This window comes from Culicoides brevitarsis, chromosome 3 (assembly GCF_036172545.1).
Source record: "Culicoides brevitarsis isolate CSIRO-B50_1 chromosome 3, AGI_CSIRO_Cbre_v1, whole genome shotgun sequence".
Classification (NCBI taxonomy): Eukaryota; Metazoa; Arthropoda; class Insecta; order Diptera; family Ceratopogonidae; genus Culicoides; species Culicoides brevitarsis.
Window position 1 is genome coordinate 5,925,143 of NC_087087.1, and position 22,223 is coordinate 5,947,365.

A 22,223-nucleotide genomic window follows, 5' to 3' on the forward strand; every position below is an offset into this window, starting at 1 on the left:
GAAGGAATTGGCAGTTTAAGGATTTTTTTAGTTGAAAAATTGAAGAAAATTTGAAAAAAATTTTAAAAAAATATAAAAATCCAATTAATTAACAGATAAAAATTAAATTTTTTACTGAAAATTAAAATACCTATTTAAAAACTTCTTTGTTTTAAAAATAAAATTTTTTTTTTTTTTTTTTGATAAAATAATTCCTTAAGTTTTAATATTTAATTTTTTAAAATTAATATTTTTATATAATTTAAAATTAATTTTTAAATAAAATTAATAATTTTTTGTAATTAAAGTTTTTGTCAAATGATTTAAATTTAAATAGAAATATTTAAAAAAAAAAATGATTTTTTTATTATTTTTTTTTTTTATTAAAATTCCAAAAACTTTTATTTGAATTTCATAATAATTATTTAATTTTTTTATTTAAAATAAAATATTTTTGACAAAAATTCAATTCTTATTTTTTTAAAATGTTTAAATTTATTGAAAAAATTGATTTTTGTGAAAATATTTATTTCTGTTTAATTTTTTTTAATGAATTATTTGTCTAATTTTAATTAAAAAAATTGCCACAACAAAAATTTTAAATTAATTTTTTTATTTTTTTTTTAATGATTTAAATTAATTAAATTAAATTTTTTTGGCAAATATTTCTAAATAAAATTTAATTAATAAAATGAATAAAATAATTAAATATTATTAAATAATAAAATTTAATCAAAATAATTTTAATAAATTTTATTAATATTAATATTTAATTATTTTTCATAAAGTGAATAATTATTTTTTTTTTTATTAAAAATAAATAAATAAAAAAATTTTAATTAAAAAAAATTATCACAAAAGCAAAATAATTTATTTTATTTTTTTTTTTTTTTTTGAAAAATATTTCAATTTAAATTTAAATCTTTAAAAAAAACTTTTATTTGACAGAAAATGTCATAAACTTCAAAAGATCAAAAAATTTCCTTCATTTTTCATAAATTACATTAAAATCATCGAAGCACTTCTGTCTTAACGCACTTTCTTATTGAAAAATTAGAAATTATTACTGTCGTCCCTCTTTTTCTTCTTATTCTTCTTCTTTGATTAAAATACTAAATATTCCATTATCTCACTTTACGTCGAATTCTCCATCAGTAAATAACCTTCCCTTACGCAATTATTCCTCCTTTAAGAATAAAGTTTGAACATTCCCCAATTAAATGTACGGCAAAAGCTAATAATAATAATTTTTACATCTTTTTTGATATTTATGCATTTCAATTATTACCATAACAGAGTTTATTGCCTTAATTTAATCAACCTTCCATTCTCTTCTTGTTCTTAATTTATTTCATGGAAAAACTTTTCTTATGGGTTTTTCGCTAAAAATAAATTAACTAATAGAGAAATTGAAAGCTTTATTACTTTTAATGGAGGACATTTTTTTTTTTTATTTATAAAAATTAATTTTTTTTCAACAAAAATTGTTATTTTTAATAAAAAAATTAATTAATGAATAATTAATTAAATTAATGCACTTTTGTAAATGGCTTTTAATTGAAATCGGATTTTATTTTTTTTTTCAATTTTTTTTTATCGATTGAAAAAATTTTTCTCCCCATAAAATTTCACAAAAAGCAAAAAAAAATCTTTTTGTCTAAAATCAATGATAAATAATTCATAAAAATAAGTGCTTTAATTTTTTGTTGTTACATGTTTTTCCTTGTTTTTCGCGGGATCGTGTGTCATGATTTTAAAGACGGGAGAAATTCACAAGAGATAAAAGAAGTATTTTTAGGATGGAAAAATTTGCATATCAAAGATGGAAATATATAAGAAATATGTCTGTTCGATGTGATCAAAAAACAAAGTGACAAATGACATTAAAGAATGAGGAAGAAAAATTGAACAAGGAAGAAATTTTGAAATATATAGGAAGGTAGCGAAGATTTATGATTTTTGTTGTGATTTGAGCAGAAATTTTTGGTCTTTTGAGATTGTCTGGTCTGAGAAAATTTAACGGGAATGAAAAGAAATTTATTTTGACAATTTTTGAGATAAATTTTTTTATTAAATATTTTTTTGTTAATAAAGATTTTTTTAAACTATTCTTTTAAAAATTTTATTTTTTGAGCTAATTACTAATATTTGAATTAAAATTTAAGCAAAATTTATTAAAATTTCTCATATTCATTTTTTTTTTATTAAAAAAATTTTGTTGAAAAATTAATTTAATTTATTTATTTATGTTATTTCAAAAAAAAATATTTTATTTATTTTTTTTTTAATAATTTCAATTGGTTAAATTTTGATTAATTTTGTAATTTTTTTTTAGAATCAGATTTTTGAATAAAAAAATTATTTAAAAAATTTTTAAGTTTTAATTAATTTTTTTAATCAAATTCAATTTAATTTGAATTAATTAGTTAAAATAAAATTTAAAAAAATAATTTAAAATTAAAACAAAAATTTTAAATATTTTTTTTATTAAAAAAATCTGATTCTAAGTTTTATTTTTAAAAAATTATTAAAAAATTTTTCAAACATTATTTTAAATTAAATAGTTTATTTGACATTATTTTTTTTTTTATTTTTTTAATTATTTCAATTAAATTTTAAGTAATTGTTAAAAATAAAAATAATTTTGTAAAAACTTTTCAGAATTAGAATTTAACTTTAAATTTATGACAAAAAATTATTTCAATTTTTTTTTATTTTAATTAATTTTTGAAAATATAAAAAAATAAATAAATAAAATTATTAATTAAAATTTAAAAAATAATTTAAATAAAATAATTAACTTAATATTAACTTATTAATTAATAAATAAATATTTTTTGACTTTAAACATTCAAAATTTTTAATAATAAATTTCAGTTTGTGAATAAATTTTTATATTTCAAATAAAAATAAATAAAAAAATTTAAATTAATAAAATTAATAAAAATAAAATAAATAAATATTTTTTTTTTACTTATAAAATATTTAAACAAATATTTACTTTTAGAAAATATTTACAGATTTTCTTTTTGAAAAATCTTTTTAAACCAAAAATTTCCTTTGAATCATCTTTAATTAACCCAAATTGATCGAAACTGAATTTTTATTAGCATTAAAAGCCCTTTTGAGTTCCTTTGACAAATTTTCCTTCGATAAATTAAACATTAAAATAAATGGACTCCACAAAATCATTTCATTAATCCAAACCAAGTCATAATTTCCAAAGTCCTTGCTTACATTTTGCGAGAGATATTTCGAAACACAACCGACATTTATCTACTAATTGAATAAACGTAAGCCACAAATGACCATCGACTCACATTTCACAAAAACAGTAAAAGCTGTACATTTAACTATGAAATTGCAGCAAAATTGCAGACATTACGTGCGTTTTAAAGGATCGACGTGGATCGAAGTAAATCGATTTGTGTGCTTTCTACATCAACTCTCGTGTCTAAAAAGGGGGCAAAGGGAGACAGAATTTACTTACCGACGGATTCGTCATGCATCGTCGCATTTGGTCTGACGTGGGCCCGCGATACGTGGGACTGTAGCGACCCGGAAAGCAACTTGGCGTGCCCATTTTCATCTTGTCCGCCGCCGATGGATACATTGACATCGTCATTGCGCCCGCAGCAGAGACCGCACTCGTAAATTCCTCCTCGAGTTTTAACGCCTTCGCGGCGTCAAATGGCGTAGGCGAGTAAATTTTGACACAGTTTTTGGACTTAATCTACGAAAAAAATCTTTTTTTTTAACTTTTATCTTTTTTTGTCCTTTTTTGCACTTTTTTCAGTCTTTCACTGTCACAGAACACTTTGACTCATTCCAATGTCAAAAAAAATTTTTTCTTGTGATTTTCCTGAAAAGAGACAAAAAAATTAAAAATTTATTAGAAATATTTTGCAGAAGAAGCGAAAATTTATTATTGATCGTTTCTATTTAACACCACTTTGCATTGCATTCCATTTCACGAGGCAACCCATTAATTTTATTGCAAACAACCCGAAAATAATGTCAAAATCGCCACAAAGTGCACCAAACAACGAGACACAAGACAAGTCACATGAATATTTTCCGGCGTATCTTTCATTCGACATCATAATTGAATTAACGTCTCACACATTTCATGTTGGCAGCACGTTCCTCCGCCGCCGCCAGACTTTTGTACACAGGAGAATTTTGTGGCTAGATGTGCATTTGTGAATGGCGAGATGAAGGAACAGACACACAAAGTAAGTGAAATATAATTTCTTTAAAAATTTTATGGGATCGAAAATATTGAGAAAGTTAATTTTTGTCAGCTGTCAATTTTGTTATTTTATTATTTTTTAATTTTTTTGATTTATTTTAGTTGATTTTTAAATTAAATTAAAGTAAAAAATTTTAATTATTTTTTTATTTTTTTAAATTAAAAATTTTATTTTTTTAAAAAAATTATTATTAAATATTACGAAAAAAATTGTCATCTGTCAAAAATAATAATTTAAAAAATAAAAAAATAATTTTTTTAAATTTAAATTTTTATGTAAGTTTTTAATTTTTAAATATGATTTTTTACTATAATTAAAAAAATGTTTTTAAATTGATTAAAAATTTTTTTTTAGAAAAATTGACAGCTGTCATTATTTAAAATATTGTTTATATATTTTTAATTTGTTTTTAAACCAGAATTACAATTTTAAACATTTTTTCTATTAAAATTTATTCAAAAAAAAAAAAAAATTAAATTTAAAATTTAAAAAAAAATTCTTGAAAATTGAAATTATGTATAAAAATTTTGACAGCTGTCAAAAAAAATTTCATTTGCTAATTAAAACAAATTTAATCTTTTAAACAAATTTCATTCAAATCAATTTAATTTTTTTACGACTCTTCAATAAATCCTTTAAATTTGTCTTAATTTTTATTCAGAATTTTCTATGAATCAGATTATGAAAAAAATTTGACAGCTGTCAACCTTTAAGACTATTTTGAGTCGTTTATGTCAAATTTTTATTCCATTTAATTTTTTTTCTAATTAAAAAAACTCATTTTTAAGATTGATAAATATTTGTACTTTGAAAAGACATAAAATAGTTTTGACAGATGACAGCTGTCATTTTTTTTTAAATTTAATAATTTTTTGAAAATTTCGAATAATATTTACTTATTTTGAGCTTTGACTTCTTAATTTAGAATATAAGACAAAAATTTGTTATTAAAATTTCTCAAAAAATCAAATTTAAAGAAAAAATTGACAGCTGTCAAATGTCAAAAAATTTTCAAATTCGTTTCTGTTAAAAAAAATTCAATTTTTAAATATTTTTAATTAAAAAATTAAACAAAAAATTTGCACAAAACATGAATTTTTGTCAAAAAAATTTTTTTAGTTCTTTTAAAATCTAAAATTATCAAAAATTTCGAAAAAAATCAATTTTCACTCGAAAATAAAATGAACCAGGTAAGTTTTTTTCATGTGACGTTGTCTGTGACGTTTGTGACGTCTCCTCTATACGTGACATGTTATACATATACAAATGCAAGACTCAACTCACATAATTCGATAATTGATATTTATGATGTCTGAATTTTTTTCCTCCTTTCGTACACGAATTATTTTTTTGTGATATGTGAGACAGGCAGGCAAATGCAGGCATATATGTAGAATTGGTCCGTTCTCTCACGAAAAAAAAAAAGAAAAATCAATAATAAAGGTGTTTGTAGTACGCTCGTCTTTCTCCTTTGGCTTTAAAAGGATTAAAGTTCGTTCATCGCCAAACAAAAAAAAAAATATTTTTAAATTATTTTTATAACTTCACAAAAAAAAAACAAAAAGTAGAGCAACGCTGCATAAAAATGAGCGAACGAAACAAGTAACGAACGAAAAGCAAGAAAATGACTTGCGCGAATAAAATATTAACAAAGTACAAATAGTTTAAACTCTTTTTTACCGCCGGCCTCTGCATAATACATGCGAAAAGTTTATTGTTAATCATACATTATTGATGCATGCGAGGTTCTTTAATCCAAGAGTGACAATTTTTTTTTGTTCTTTTTTAGTTTTCCGTTAATTTCGGTATTGCATGAGGATTTGTCACACCCTCGAAGGAGCTCAAAAAAAAATTTTTTTTCGAAAATAAATTCATTAGTCTATCATTAAAGATCGTTTTTTCCGAAATGCCTTCATTTAAAATTCATAAATTTATCGGTCAAGCCTTCTTTTGTGAGTAAAATGCATAATCGCGTGCATTTTCTTACAATATTGACTTTTTCTATTAAAAGTATGGAAGAGTTATGGATGGAACGAGGAACAAATAAATAAATAGCGTTAACAACTAGTTAACTTTTTTTTTAAACTTGTTCGTTATGGATTCCGGTGTAATGATGATGATGATGATGATAGGATATCGTTAATATTCCATTAAATTACAAGACAAATATTTAGTCACGATTCGAGAATTAAAAGAGAAATTTTACTTCGAGGTATTAATTGAAACTATTGAATTGTTTGAAATAAATTAGTTTTTTTTTTGAGAAAAGGGAAAGAAATGATATTATTTTATTTAATTTTGATATGAAAGTTAATATTAATAATATTTGGTTAATAAAATTGTTGATTTTTGAGATTGTTTGATTTATTTTATTTTTTTAATACAAAAATTTATCTAAAACTGTAAAAGAAATTTGTTTGAATCTTCAAGATTTTATAAAAATTTCTCTTATAATATTTTTTTTTTTACAATAATAATTTACTTAATTATTGATTATTGTTATTAATTTTTTTTTATTTAAAATTAAATTTAATTTTTTTTTTAATATTTTTTTCAAATATTATTATTTTTTCTACTCTTTTGTAATTAAAATAAATATTTATTTAAAAAATTATGTAAATAAATTTATTTAATAAATTTTCATTTTATTTAAAAAAAAAGAGTCAAACATTTTTTTAAACATTATTAAAAATTCAATAATAATTTATTTTATTTTAAATTCTTAACAAAATTTTTCAAAGAAAAAAAATGAAAAATATTGTTATTTTACTGTAGTTTAAATTATTTTTGCAGCATAAGTTAATTTTCTTTCTATTTTTAATTTTTTTTCTTTATAAAATTTTATTAAGGATTTAAAATAATAAAATTTTATTGAAGAAATAATGTTAAAAATATTCTATACATTTTTTTAATAAAATAAAAATTTTAAAAACTAATTAATTTGTATTATTTTTGTTTAAATAAATTAAAAAAATTATAAAAAAAAATATTTAAAAATTAAAAAATCAAAATAATAAAAAATATAAATGAAATATTAAAAAATAAAAAAAAATCTTAAAAGTATTATTAAATATGTAAACATATAAAAAAAAATATTATAATTTATTATCTATAAAATAATTTTTGTTTGAACAATTTTCATTTAAATAAATTAAAAATTAAAGATTACTTTTCTAATTAAACAAAAAATCTTATTTTTGATTATAAAATTAAACTTACTAAAGTTTAAATGTTTTTGTAACAAAAGTTAATTTTCTTAAATATTATCTATTAATTTTTTTTTTTGATTTCTCAGATTACAAAAAAATAAGAATTTTATATTTAAAAAAATTAATTAATTTTTATAATTTTTGTTTTAAATTTAAAACTGAATAAAAAATTATTTAAAACTGAATTTTGGAAAGATAAAAATAATTTTTTAAATAAATCATGTTTTTTAAATAATTTTTGCAATATATACCTATTTTTAAATTATTTTTTTATCAAAAATGAAAACTTAAACCATTAAAAATTAATTTTAATATAAAAAAATATTAATTTCCATCTCAAACATTAAAAATTATCACAAATCTGCTCTAAAAACTATCGAACCTACATTTTATTTATTCATTTATCGAAAAATCCTAACAACCGAACAAAATCCATACAAAATTCATAATTTACTAAATTGACAATGACCGAAATTCCCTTAAAATTTTGCATAGGATTTCATTATTTTAATTATTCGACCAAAAACTCACAACAACATTCAAAGTCACTATTGTTGTTGCCTATCCTTTTCTATCGCACAAAAATCTCTCTCGTTCACACGAAAAACTCCATAAAATTAAAATTTTTGCATATCCAAACCAGCAACAACAACCCAACCAACCTCATTCTCAATTCAATTCATTTTCAATTATTAATATTCGCTTTTTATTTATCCACACGAAACTCATAAATTTGGCATTTTTATATTGCGCTGCCATGCCATCGTTCGAGCTCCGACGGCAAAATGTGGGCGAAAAAAAAAATGGAAAAAAATTTTCGAAGCTATAGATAAAGGGCGGATAATTAATTGAATTAATGTATACATTTTTAATTGTATCCACCGCTAGCAGCAATTACACTTAAAAATGCATGCTCGAAAAACAAAAAAAAAATCGGTAGCACATGAGCGCAGCAACCAAGAGATAGATAAATTATGCAAATGAACTGATTTATATTATTTATACGGATTTTTTCGGGCATGCAACGAGCATGCGGCATGTGTGTGGATTATTATTTTGGTTTAATTGAATGATTATTATTATCATTTATTTATTAATGCATGTGAGTTTTTAATGCGAAATATTAAATATTGATGTTGTGACGGCATTTTTGTGGTTCACAAGTCACTTTTGACACACGCAAAAAAAATTTCAATGGAGGAAAAATCACCTTTTTTAGTTTTTTTGAGATCACGTTGCGTTTCAGCACATTTTATTTTGCTTTCATGACGATTCCCGTAATTAAATTTCGCCTGAAAAGTGAGAAAACACCTCACATTTATAATGCATGGATCTTATCTAAAATGTATGTTGTTGATGTTTTTTCCTGTTTTCATAATATTTTCAACAATTTTCGTTTATTTAAAGATTTTTTTTATCACTCGATTTATTTTTATTTTTTTAAATTTTTATTATTAACTTTTTTCGTTAATATTAAAGTAGAAAATATTTTTATTTTTTTTAAATATTTCAATAAAAGACGAAAGCGAGAGCTGATATTTTTTAGATGCGATCGCGTTTGCACATTTATTGCAACTAAACTGAAAATTTTATTTCCAAAAAGGATAAACGACAGACGACGGACTGATAGATAGATAGGCGCACGTACAGCCATACCTCATACACGTACAGCCCGTATGTCTATAGAGCTGTGTTGGAAAAACAAAACAAGAAAAATAAACATCAACAATAGAAAATGGGGAAAATGTCCTGAATGTACATTACAATATGTTAACATTTTATTTTTAATGCGCCTCCCTTTCATTGTTCACACGTATAACGCTACAGACCTCATACAGAGCATACCTCATACGCGTTCTGTACAGGAAATTCGTACAACAACAACAAAAGGTATTTAATAATTTTCTCTGCTTTGCTTTTATTTTCCCTCTTCTGCTGTCGTTGTACTAAACTTCAACTCTGACAACGACAAGACATACAGAACAAAAATTCAAAGCGATGGGCGTGGCTTCAACATTTCGTCCTGCGTGTATGAAATGCGCGCGAAAGCACAACCAAATGTCAAAGAGATTGGTCCGTTGCATACATAATTCAGGCAACACAGACACGGATTTTGTGTGAAACCGGAAACAAATATTAATGAAATGGCTGCACGATGTACGCAAGGACACGGAATCGACAGTTACAGGTATAATTTGAAAACAATAGGAATATTATGAGTTTATCACACCGTATTTCGGGGTGCGTGAGTAGATTTGAGAAAGAGATGGCGAATCGACTTGGTAGAAGGTATAGAGCTTCTATCGTTGAAATGGAAATGAATTCGAAGCAGGCAAAAAGCTATGTTGCGGGATTCATTTTGTGTGAAGTTGTATGGAAAATGTACGAAGCAAAAGCTTTTGAAGTTTTTTTTGAAAAATGTCGTTAAAGGAAAGTTCGATTTAGCAATCTCTTAACTCGATCATAGAATTTTAAATTTTTTTCTTGTTCTCAACTTTTGAGTTTTGACTTATTCTAATACTTAAAGCAATCTTAAGTTAAGGGATGTAAGGATATATCAGTATTCGTTAGTCAAGATTTTTTTCAGTTCTGATTTAAAGTAGATAACGTTCTCGGTTCGGCGAACATTCACAGGGAAAATATTGAAATATTTTCTGAAAGTAAAAAAAAAAAAATAAGATAATTAAATAATTTTTTTCAATATTTAAATTTTCTTAAATTAATATTTATAAAAATATTTTTTTTAAATTAATTTAGGTAAATAAAATTTAATTAATTTTAATATTAATATTAATTAAAATAATATTAAATTAATTAAATTAATTTATAATTTTTTAATATATTTCTATTTATTTTTAATTAATTTAAAGAAAATAAAAAAAAACAAAATTTCAATCATCTCCAACTTTTTTTTGAAAGGTCAAAATTAAGCAATTTTCGGTAAAAATTTTCAAAAATATTTTGAAAGTTAGATTTTTTGAACATGAAATATTTATGCAGTATAAAAATCATTCAAAAAAAACCCAATGAACTTGATTAAAAATTAAAAAATAAATGGTTTTAAATACAAAATTTTTATATTCAAATTAAATTATTTTAATTAAATTATTTTGAAAAAAAAAATAATTAATTTTAATTAAATTAAAATTTTTTAAAATAATTTTTAATTAAATAAAAAAGGTTTAAATTAAATTAGATTAATTTGAATTAAAAAAAAAAGATTTACTTCTTTGATTCGTGAAGTTGTTCAAAATTTTTCAATTTTCTTTATATTCATAGTTTCAACTGTTTCAATTATTACTTATCTTAAATAAGGTCCATTGAGATCCTCCTATTTCTCGCTCAAAACCGAAAATAATGCTTAAAATTCAAATTAACATTGGAAAAATCTTTTTAAAAAACCTTCAGCTTCAATAATTTTATAGCTTTTGATCACGCAAAAAGTGATCGAATCAGTTCAAAAACAATTTTTATTACCTTTAATTATATCACTTGTCATCTGATTAACAAAAATAATGAGGTTCTGGATGACTGAAGTTCAATTAAATAATTTTTCGAGAAATTTTCCGTGACATATTGATTATCATAATATAAAAGGACAGAATTCAATCCATGTCAGAATAGTTTTGTCCGTGAAACGATTTTGAACTAAGAATCTAAAAAAAAAATTATAAAGGAAAATTTTTTAAACTTTCAAGATGAAAGTTTGTTTCGTTTTATTTTTAATCGCCATTGGATGGTTCATCATGACAGAAAGTGCAGTTCCCATCACCCAAGTATCTGTCAACAGCATCGTTTGTAACAACTCGTTGCCAATGTTCGATTGTTATGTTCGGGTTCAACGGAAAAATCGAACAACCCAAATGATTTCGGGAAATGGGACAGTGAAAATGACAATGACGAACGATCATTCCGTGCTTGTTATAATTTCATATCAAGACTATTCGGGCATCTGGAAGGTTTTTAACATGAGAAATTATCACCGATTGTGCGATCAACTTTTCTCGCCAAACAGCATTGTAAGGAACCAGATTGCCAAATATATGCCGGATTTTAAATTAGGTTGTCCATTCGAGCCGGCATTTACGACATGCAAACCGGCTTATGTTCAACGCTACCGGAAGGATTGGGAGCCTGATTTGAAGTTATTGATTCCGCCATACTGGATGGAAGCAGACAATTGGGCTTTGGACTTGAAAGTTTTTCACAAAGATGTGCCAAAAGAGTATGTTGGAAATTTCAGATTGGAAGGTCGCCTTTTCAATGAACGCATGAGTCAATAATGATTTTTTTTTCTAAATAAAGGAAAAAATCGCAAAGACACTATAAAAGTGTCGACCGGAGTATATTTTTTTTCCTTTAAAGCTCTTGAAATCTAAGTTTAAGTCTTATTAATCTATTTGACTTACATTTCACATTTGCCTTTTTTTTCTCAGTTTTGTGTCCAAACTATCTTTTTTAGATCATTTTTCAATCGAATCTGAAAAATTATACAAATTACCGTAATGTAAGTAATTCTATGAGAATTAAAAAATCTAATCTTTTAACAGAAATAGAAGTTAAAAATTCTGTGAACTTTTCATTCTGTGAACATTTTTTTTCAAATTCTTATTTTTGAAAATTTTTTATTAAACTGAAAATTAAAAAAAAAATATTTATATTCATTCAGTTTTTAGTTTAAATTTATCATTTTAGTATCAAAAACATTTTAAAAGACGGGTAAAAAAATATATTAAAAACGTAAAAAAAGCTGAAAAAAGTTGATTCACTTCAAAATAAGCATTTTCTTAATTTATACAGATTTTCGTTTTCTTTTAAATTTCAATTTTTTTTTTCTCTTATATATGTAGATAACCTTACGGTAAAATTAAAATAAATTTAAATAATGATTTTACTTCAATTAAAAATTTACATTTTTTCAAAAAAAAAATTTTACATTATTTTTCAAAAAGTAATTTTAATTAATATTTAATATAAAAATGTAAATAACTATTGAATATAAATTTATTAGCTCGTTAATTTAAAATATAATTTAAAAATTAAAAAAAATTGACTAACAAATTTCTCTTCTACAAAAAAAAATAATAAAATTAGAATAATTTACAAAATAAATTATTTTTAAAACCTAAAAAATTAATTATTTTTTAAATTATTTTTAGAATTTTTTTGCTTTTCAAAAATTTAATTTTATCGCCTAATTTACAAAATTCCTAAAATGAAGAGATTTTCAGTTTAAGAAAATCAAATGTTGTAAATATATTTTTTTTTTATTTGTAGAAAAGTTTCAAAAGATAAAAAAGGATAAATGTTTAATGTTTATCCTTTATATTAAATTTACAAAAAAAAATTATTTTTTTAAATTTTTATCAAATTTCTTTCAGTAACTTTTACTCATAAAAATGCCAGTTTCAAGTATAAAATATTTTCCTTACCAATATGTCAAATTCTGTGAAAAATTCCATCAAATCACTTCAAAAGCCGCAAACAGGATTAACAAAAAAAAAACCCGCAAATCGCATTCATTAAAAACCATTAAATCCAATTTTTTCTCGCGCGCATCAAATTCGCTCATTGCATTCAGCTAGTTAGTAGTTTTATAGAGTTAGCGGCACATTGTTGTAGGTTATTTTAGTCAAATCCCCATTGTCCGTCCTAGTTATGTCAATTGTCTGTTTACAAACTTGATTTTAAACACTAAAAGCACTTTGGCGTGGCAGAGCCGTGGGAAATCATCGAGATATGGCAGGTTATCGTAACTCATTTACAGACGGCATCGTGCATCGTGCAGAAATAATAATAACAGCATTCAAATTAATTGAATCCAATCATCTACACAAATTGCCTGTTAATTTTCCACTTCGTAATCTAATCCAATTTCAATTTGATGTTGTGTGTGTGTTAAAACGGAGAAATGCATCTGTATCTAATAATAATAAACAATAAGGTCTAACTAAACACAATTTGCATAATGTAGCACAAAATCACCTAATAAATTATGACGTTTTCCATCATTTTCCACGTGATAGCTGACCAAATGTTCAAAATTACCGCAATTTATGGCGCCAATTCTCACAATTATCCAAAAAATTACAGATCTAACCTCAAAATTTGAAAATTTCTATCGAAAAACTGCTGTTACCTTTTTGATAATTAACCGTTAAATTGTTCACCAAACGTGTCATTTTGTCAAATTAGCAAAATTTGATCGGTTATGTTGATGAAAATTTAGATTGATGTGATTCAATATTATTTGGCGTCAATCTAAATTAAACCTGGAAGCCAACGAAAAAAAAAAAAAATCTGAAAAAAATAAAAAATGTGAATCAAAGACAAAGCAGGAGCAATAAAAATGAAATAAGATTATTTCTTTCAAGAATTATATTCCAATTGTCTAGATTAAAAAATAGAAAAGCACCTAATATATCATGAAGATTTTTTTTTTCGTCTTCAACTCCCTTCGTTTGCAAGAGAAGGAAAGTTCGTGCAAAATTGCTTTGTAATAATAATAATAACGCAAACGTACATATAAAGCGGAGAGAAGAAGAAACGAGATTTGGATTACAATTGCACACATTATTGTTACATTCTATGCCATTTCGTGCCATTTTGTATGTTTGTTTAATTTTTCTCGTTTCGTTGTTCTTTGGGTACCTATACAGAAAATGAAAAAAAAAAGATAAAATAAAAGAGAAGGAAAATGTGCAAATTTGCAAAAAATATTACCACATTATTTTTTATTACTTTTGGATGAATGAATACAATCAACATCTCGGAAAATGGCGCGGAGAAGGAAAAAAAGGTGCAAAGGAATATCAAAGACGGAGACTTTTTGGAGATGCAGGGATTGAATTTAGGAGGATTTTGGAGCAAAAATTTAAAGGTAAGTTGCCACGCCAAAGTTGCTTTTAAAAATAAGTTTGTAAACAGAATTATTAACTAAGACGGACAATGGGGATTTAAGAGCTAACTTTTGTTAGATTTGTCATAATTTGTTAGCTTTTCGTTTTTAAGGGTTAGTTTTACTTTTTGAACAATGTTATGTCTCGTTTTATTCAAAAAAATTAAGTCTTTTAAAAGTTAGGCCATAAAATCAAATTTTTGAAGAGCTAACTTTTGTCAAACTTTTTAAAAGTTGTTAGTTTTTAATTTTTGAGAGTTAGCTTTACTCTCTGAACAATTCTGTTTATCATTTTATTGAGAAAAATTAAGTTTTTAAAAATTTAATACTTGAAACTGGCATGAATTATGAGCTCTTAAAAGTTACTAAAGAAATTTGATAAAAATTTAAAAAAAATTTTTTTAATTTTGTTAAAGGTAAACATTTTATTTCTAAGATTTATCTTTTGAAACTTTTCTGAAAATTTATTGAAAAAATTTCAGGCTTTTAAAAGTTAGGCCATAATGTTGAATTTTTGGAAGCTAACTTTTGTTAGATTTGTTGAAAGTTGTTAGATTTTCAATTTTAAGAGTTAGTTTTAATTTCTGAACAATTATATGTGCCAGATTTGTAAAAAAATTAAGTCTTTTAAGAGTTAGGCCTCATATTTTTAAATTTAGCTCCTAAAATGATGAATTTGGAGTTTTTTGAGGTAAAATTAAGACTTAAGAAGTTAGTTTTAGCTCTAAAGGTTTCATAATGAAATTTGAAAATGATTAAAGGAAAAACTAACTTTTTAGATTTTCATTTCAAAACTAAAGCTAAATTAAAACTGAAGAGCTAAAAACAAATTTTTGACTTTACTTAAAATTTTACACCTTAACTTTTTAAATTAAACATAAAATTAATTCTAATTAATCCAAACCAAGCAATAAACTTAAAAAAAAATATAAAATTTGACAAAACTTACCAACTGATAATTCCTGTTAATCAAAGCAAAGCCCTTTTTCTGAACCCATCCATATCTCCATCCCTTCCAATTTCCTCTTTTATCTCTAATATCCCTTTTTTTCGATTCCTTTACTTTGTTTCGTTTGATATTGTGCAAAAATGTGGCAAATACCCAAAAAATAAAATAAAAGAAGTGATAGTAGTTAAAATGAATAGTAAGTGTTAGAAATGTTTGTTGTTTCGGTTATTGGATGCCATGCCCTCGTTCTTCGGATATTATAAAAGGTAAAGTTGGAATAAATATTTAATGTCAATTGTCTCAAAGAAATAAAAAGGTAGATAGTTGGAAAAATCAATTTCCTTTTGCTTTTACAAAACAAAAAAAAATATTTAGAAACAATCGAAAAAAAAAATTATCAATAGATTTTTGAAATAAAAAAATTTATTAACTCAAGAAAACCACGCAAAATTCTTTCAAATCAAACTTTATCTCCTCATTTAGACAATTTGATTAAAGTTTTATTGTGCAATTGTTTTTATTACTCTCCAGACTTGACTCGTTCGTTCGTTCGTATTCTCCCTTCAAATCCTATCAGACGAAAAAAAAAATTTTTTTTTCGCGATGTAACATACTCGAATCACAATACCCCGAAAAAAAATGTACGCATTTTTATATTTTTTTATGTTTTATTTTATTACACTAAAGTGGTAAAATATGCATTAAATTTATTGTCAATCAGAAACCATAAATATATTTTTCTCTCTGCCTCTTTCAGTGAACATGTTGGATTTATTTTTGTCCGTTTTGCTTTTCTTCGTTGGAAGAGAATTTAGCAGGAAAAAGTTTGAGGAGTTTCCGGTAAGTAAATGTATCATTTCCGATAGAGCCATTAGACAATGAAGCGGAGGCAATGTTGAACAAAATTTAATTGTTTTTTTCACCTACGAGACTTTTTGAAGAAAGTTTCAAAGAAATAATTCAAATTTAAAAATTTATTATTTTTTGGATTTTTAGTAAAAAAGATTTTATAGGTAGAGGATTTTTTAAAGATCAAGCTTGAATTTTCAGTCTACAGAAAATATTTAGTTAATTATTTTATAATTAATATTTTTTTGCTTTTCTCATAACTTTTTTTTTACAAAAAACTTGCCTTTGGATTCTCTTATTTGAATTTTTGAGCCCATTTTGAGAAAATATTCTATAATAAAAAAAAATCTCAGCAAGATCAATAACTCTTTATTTTCCCTTAACCATGATATACTTCTACAAAAAAAATCTATCTGACAGATAAAAAAACAAATTCACTGATGATTGATATTTGTTTTATTTATTTTGTTTAAATTGTTCATTTAATGACTTAATTTTTTTCATAGAAATCCTTTAAAGAAAATGGCGCCAATTTTTATTATTTAAAAATTGCTTTATAAAAGCTTTTTAAGAGAAAATTAAGAGTTATTTACATTTAAAATTTCTAAAATCATGAAAAAATAATAAAAAATCATTTTCCCGCCAAAAATTTTCAAATTGAGATTAAGATCTTTTTGAGGTTAGGTTTTTTTTATTTTTATTTTATAAAATTTTCCCGCCAAAAATATCAAAGTTTTGAAGCTAAGGTTTTTTAAAAAGATTTTTCCAATGTTAATTTGAATTTTAAGCATTATTTTCGGTTTTGAGCAAAAAATAGGAGGATTCTCAAAAAAACCGATTTAAACGAACTTTTAAAAATTTTTCTCGTTTTAATTTCCACTTTAAAATAATTTTTGTCTTCAAATTGAACAAAGCAATTTGTAAAAAGCATTTTGCCATTTACAAACTAAAGCTTATAAAAATCTTCGTCAATCTTAAAAAATCAAAATCCTTCAATGAAAGTTAAAACTTGTCTTTGAAATAATAATGAAAAAAAATCTCAGCGAGATCAATAACTCTTTATTCTCCCTTAACCATGATATATTTCTACAAAAAAAATCTATCCAAGAGATAAAAAAAAACAAATTCACTGATAATTGAATAAAAAATATGTTAGATTTTTTGTTGTTGTACTTACCCATTAAATCCGCAGTCAATACGACTAAATTAGGGGATAAAGTGCCGAAAAGTTGATGCTCTTTTTTTTTGCTATAACCTTTGCAATGAGATTCAATAGAGATAAAAAAAAAGTTGTTTAATGCACTCTATCCCTCTGTTATCTAAAAATTACGAGGGAGGCGAATATCTTTTATGCATACCATTATTTTGTGATCTTTTTCTGAGATCTTTTTACCTGCTACAAAGTTTAAACACTGCTGCAAGTTGTTTGTACGATGCAAGAATCAATCAAAGCTGATAATATTTGACAGAACAAAACAAAAGCAAGGAAAGTAAATATTAGACTCGTGTCCATATTTGATATTCCATACATGCCTTCCTTCGTGCAGGAGACGAATCTATTCCCGAAAATGTATTTTAAATGTTTGGGAAACAATGCGCTCTCTCTCTGTGCTTCCTGTGTGCCGCCGATCTTTTGTGTCGTGCCTCGTTCTCTGCTTGTGCCGATGCAAAGTCCTATCGGGGATATAAAATAAATTCCTACGTGGTGCATGTTATCGAACATAAATATCTGCAATAAATTTTAGAAATGCATGCTTCTAGCAATGATACGGCGTGGCGTGTGTGTGAGTGGCCAACAATAAAAGAGGTTTCTCGAAACACATATAAAATATAATTTACTCATGTTTCGGGATAGGTCGTACCGATGCTTTATTTCCTAAAATTGTATGAAATATCTATGGGTCGTGTTTATTGTTATAAAGCTCCCATTTTGTGGTTTTCCATAATATTATTCATTTTCATTTTACATCTACTCGTACAGAGAGTTTTGTGAAGCTATAGGCTTGCTTTTATATTCATTCGTTTTATTTTCACCTCTCATACCTCGTTTTTGCTTTTTCCTGCAATTGCAATGCTAAATTTTATACTCTTTGTGCATTGCAGTCTGATGATATTGCATGCTTGCAGAAGAGACCTTTATAACATTTATTTGTTAGCCACAAATTCTGAACTAATTTGTGGTAGATATTCAAATTGAACATTGTCTATGCATTACTTGATTCATGTGTTTTGTATATTCTTTTGAATGTTTCTCTCTTCTACACGGCAATTCTACATGTGAACTTTTGAAATTTTTCACACTGCAAGAGGAAAAAATCTTAAATTTAATTAAGGTTTAAATTATTAAAAAATTAATAAAATCATTAAAAATTATTTAAAATTATTTAAAATTATTAAAAATAATTTAAAATTATTTAAAATTATTTAAATTATTTAAAATCATTTAANATTATTAAAATTATTTAAAATTTATTAAACATTATTTAAAATTATAAAAAAATTAAAAATTATTTAAAATTATTAAAAATTAAAAATTATTAAAATTATTTAAAATTATTTAAAATTAATTAAAATTATTTAAAATTATTAAAATTATTTAAAAATTATTTAAAATTATTAAAAATTATTAAAATTATTTAAATTTATTAAAATTATTTAAAATTATTTAAAATTATTAAAATTATTTAAAATTATTTAAAATTATTTAAAATTATTTAAAATTATTAAAATTATTTAAAATTATTTAAAATTATTAAAAATTATTTAAAATTATTAAAAATTATTTAAAATTATTAAAATTATTTAAAATTATTAAAAATATAAAAAATTATTAAAATTATTAAAATTATTTAAAATTATTAAAAATTTAAAATATTAAAAATTATTTGAAAATTACTAAAATTATTTAAAATTATTTAAAAAATTAAAATAATTTAAAATTATTGAAATTATTTTAAATTATTTAAAATTATTTAAATTATTAAAATTATTTAATTATTTAAAATTATTAAAATTATTTAAAATTATTTATTTATTTATTTAAAATTATTTAAAAAAATTTATTTAAAATTACTAAAATTATTTAAAATTATTTAAAATTATTAATTTTATTTAAAATTATTTAAAATTATTAAAAAATTAAAATTTTAAAAATTATTTAAAATTATTTAAAATTATTTAAAATATTAAAATTATAAAATTATTAAAAATTATTTAAAAATTAAAAATCAAAAAAATTATTAAAATTATCAAAATTATTTTAAATTATTTAAATTTATTCAAAATTATTAAAAATTATTAAAATTTTTTAAAATTAATGAAATTATTTAAAATTAATAAAATTATTTAAAAATCTAATTAACCCAAACCAAGCAAAAAAAAACTTACCAAACCTCGAGCGATTTTTTTTCCCTCAGTGCATCTTCAAACAGTTTTGCAAAAACCAAATGCAACAATAAATCCAACAAATAAAGCCTCCAACTATATATTTATATGGTCTTGTTTATATTGAACAACAATTCCGTATCGTACAATGCTGCTTCGAAATCTGATGCAAAACTAGGCAACGAACAAAAAGCGAAAGATATATTGGTCCAAAAACCGACAGATTTTATAAAATGATTGTGTTCACAAACATAAAACATATCTCCATTATTATATTTGTGCCTGCATTGTTTTTCCTCGAAAATATTTTTGGAAAATTTATTGAATACGTATCAACGCCATATTTCTAAATAATTTGGTTAATTTTTTGTTTTGTCAGCGAATTTTCAATATACACACAGAGATTGACTCAAAAATCTCAATTGTCATGCTGCTACTCAATTATTCACAGCAAATTTTTGTGTGTACAAAAAAAAATTCAAATTGTTTTGACAAATGCCGAAATTCACATTGTGATTTGCGCGAAAATTCAGAAAAATTGTCTTTTGTGATTTATTGATGGCTAATTATAATTTTTTTTTTGGAACATCAGCAGGTGCATCGACGATAATTTTTTTAATGTTCCGTGATGAATATTTCGTTCGATCGAGGAGGTTTCAGTTCATGATTAAATTATAGTGTTTATCGTGGAAAAAAAATGAGGAGAGGGTTCACCTAATAACTTGATTAAGGGTAATTTAAGCGTAAAATATGGAGTAGTGTTTTTACTTATGAATAAAATAAAATGAAAAATCAATTATCTTAATTTTACCGTGGAAGATTTTTCAGATTTGGCTCTGAATGATTTAATATTTGTTTTATTTATTTTGTTTAAATTGTTTTTAATGACTTAATTTTTTTTATTGTTTATTTCATAGAAATCGTTTATTGAAAATGGCGCCAATTTTTCCCGCCAATTTATTTTTATTTTTTAAAAATTGCTTGAAAGAAGCTTTTTAAGAGAAAATTAATTTTATACAGTTCATATTAGAATTATTAATATTTAAAATTGGCTCGTATTGTCAAAAAATTAAAAAAATATTTTCCCGCCAAAAATTTTTAAATTGAGGTTAGAATAAAATTTTAAGATTTCGAATTGAGGTTAGAATTTAATTTTAAGTTTAAGATCATTTTGAGGTTAGATTTTTTATATCAAAAACATTAAATATAAAAATTAAATAAAAAATAATTTTCCCGCCAAAAATTTCAAAAGTGAGGTTAAAATTTAATTTTTAGATTAAGATCTTTTTGAGGTTAGGTTTTCCTTATATTTTATAATTTTATCAAAATAAATAAGTTTTTAATAATTTTCTCTTACATAGTTAAAAAAAACTTTCCAAATATTAAAAACTATCAAAGAAAACTTTTTCGAGCTTCTTAATCTCGTTTAATTTCCACTAAAAGTCATACAATAAAGACTTTTTTGTCTTCAAATGAAACAAAGCAATTTGTAAAAAGCATTTTGCCATTTATTGAATAAAATATGAAATGTACAGAAAAAAAGAGAAGCGAAACGAAAAAAAGGAACACAAAAAATCCTCATATTAAAATAAAAGAAGATCTGTGGATGAAAGTTACAAAAGATAAAACAGATATGAATGCATGAAAGATTTGCATAATTTTACTATTCCGAAAAATATAACAAGAGATGAAGAAAGTAGCTGAGCAAACGATGAGCAATAACAAAGGAAAAATCATTTCTATGAGTTTTTTCCTTACTTTTTTCTCATAAAGACAAAGATTCTTTTTATCTTTAAAAATTTCCTCAGATATTTGCTCAAAAAAACTTCCATCTAAGAAAAAGAAAGACATTTGTTTCAATTAATCTCTCTCCGCTCCAACTAATGAAGTATCGTCTCATTTAAGTTTGTTTCTACTTTTTCCCGCCAAATGTTAGATAAAGGCGGGAAAATAAATAAATGAGTTTCTTCGTTCGCATTGAAAGTAAGTGATTGGACAAATAAATTTTCTTTCAAAAAAAAAAAAAAAAAAAAGTTTTTTCTTTGCCGAAAATGTGTGAGAAGCGAGCCCCAAACAATTATTGGGTGATTTAGTGCAAAACAAATCTGCAACAATTTTTTCAACTAAATGTCTAATTAACACTTGTGCAAATGTTTTGACACAGTTATGGATGTATTTGGGGGAGACCGGGTGACGTGCGAATGCCGATGTGAGGATATTGTGATAAATTTGTTTAATTTATTGTTGAGGAAAAGTTTTTTTCTGTTGTTGTTTTTGTGGGTGAATGGAAAAGTGATACATTGCAGGTCATTTGTTGAACTGAATAAGAGGAAATTTGTAGAATTTTTCCTTGGATAGTATAAAAATTTACTTTTTTTAGGAAATATTTTACTTGAAAATAAATTTTCTTTAAGGTTTGTAATTTTTTTCAAATCTTGCTCCAAATGGATAAAAATTTGTCAGAGAGGCTCTAATTTATCATTTTTAATCATTTTCTAACTTAAAATTGCCAAAAAATTGAAACTGAAAAAAAATTTTTTTATTGACACAGTTTTGATTTTTTCAAAGCATTTTTTGTCAAACAAATGGATAAAAAAGCTCTAATTTATCATTTTTAATCATTTTCTAACTCAAAACTGCCAAAAAATTGAAACTGAAAAAATTTTTCCTTTGACATATTTTTTTTTTAAAAACTAAATCAA

At 23.3% G+C, this 22,223-nt stretch overlaps 1 protein-coding gene across 1 annotated transcript in view; it reads right to left on the reverse strand.

The window, feature by feature from the left end:
• LOC134834190 (inhibitory POU protein) overlaps positions 1-8,664 on the reverse strand; it is a 30,269-nt gene extending 21,605 nt beyond the window's left edge. Inside the window, exons 1-2 of the mRNA XM_063848767.1 lie at positions 8,652-8,664; positions 3,470-3,841 (exon numbers count right to left, since the gene is read on the reverse strand). Of these exons, the coding sequence (XP_063704837.1) occupies positions 3,470-3,604 (135 nt within the window). The 5' untranslated portion in view covers positions 3,605-3,841; positions 8,652-8,664. The remainder of the gene's footprint in view (positions 1-3,469; positions 3,842-8,651) is intronic.
• Positions 8,665-22,223: the final 13,559 nt, after the last annotated feature.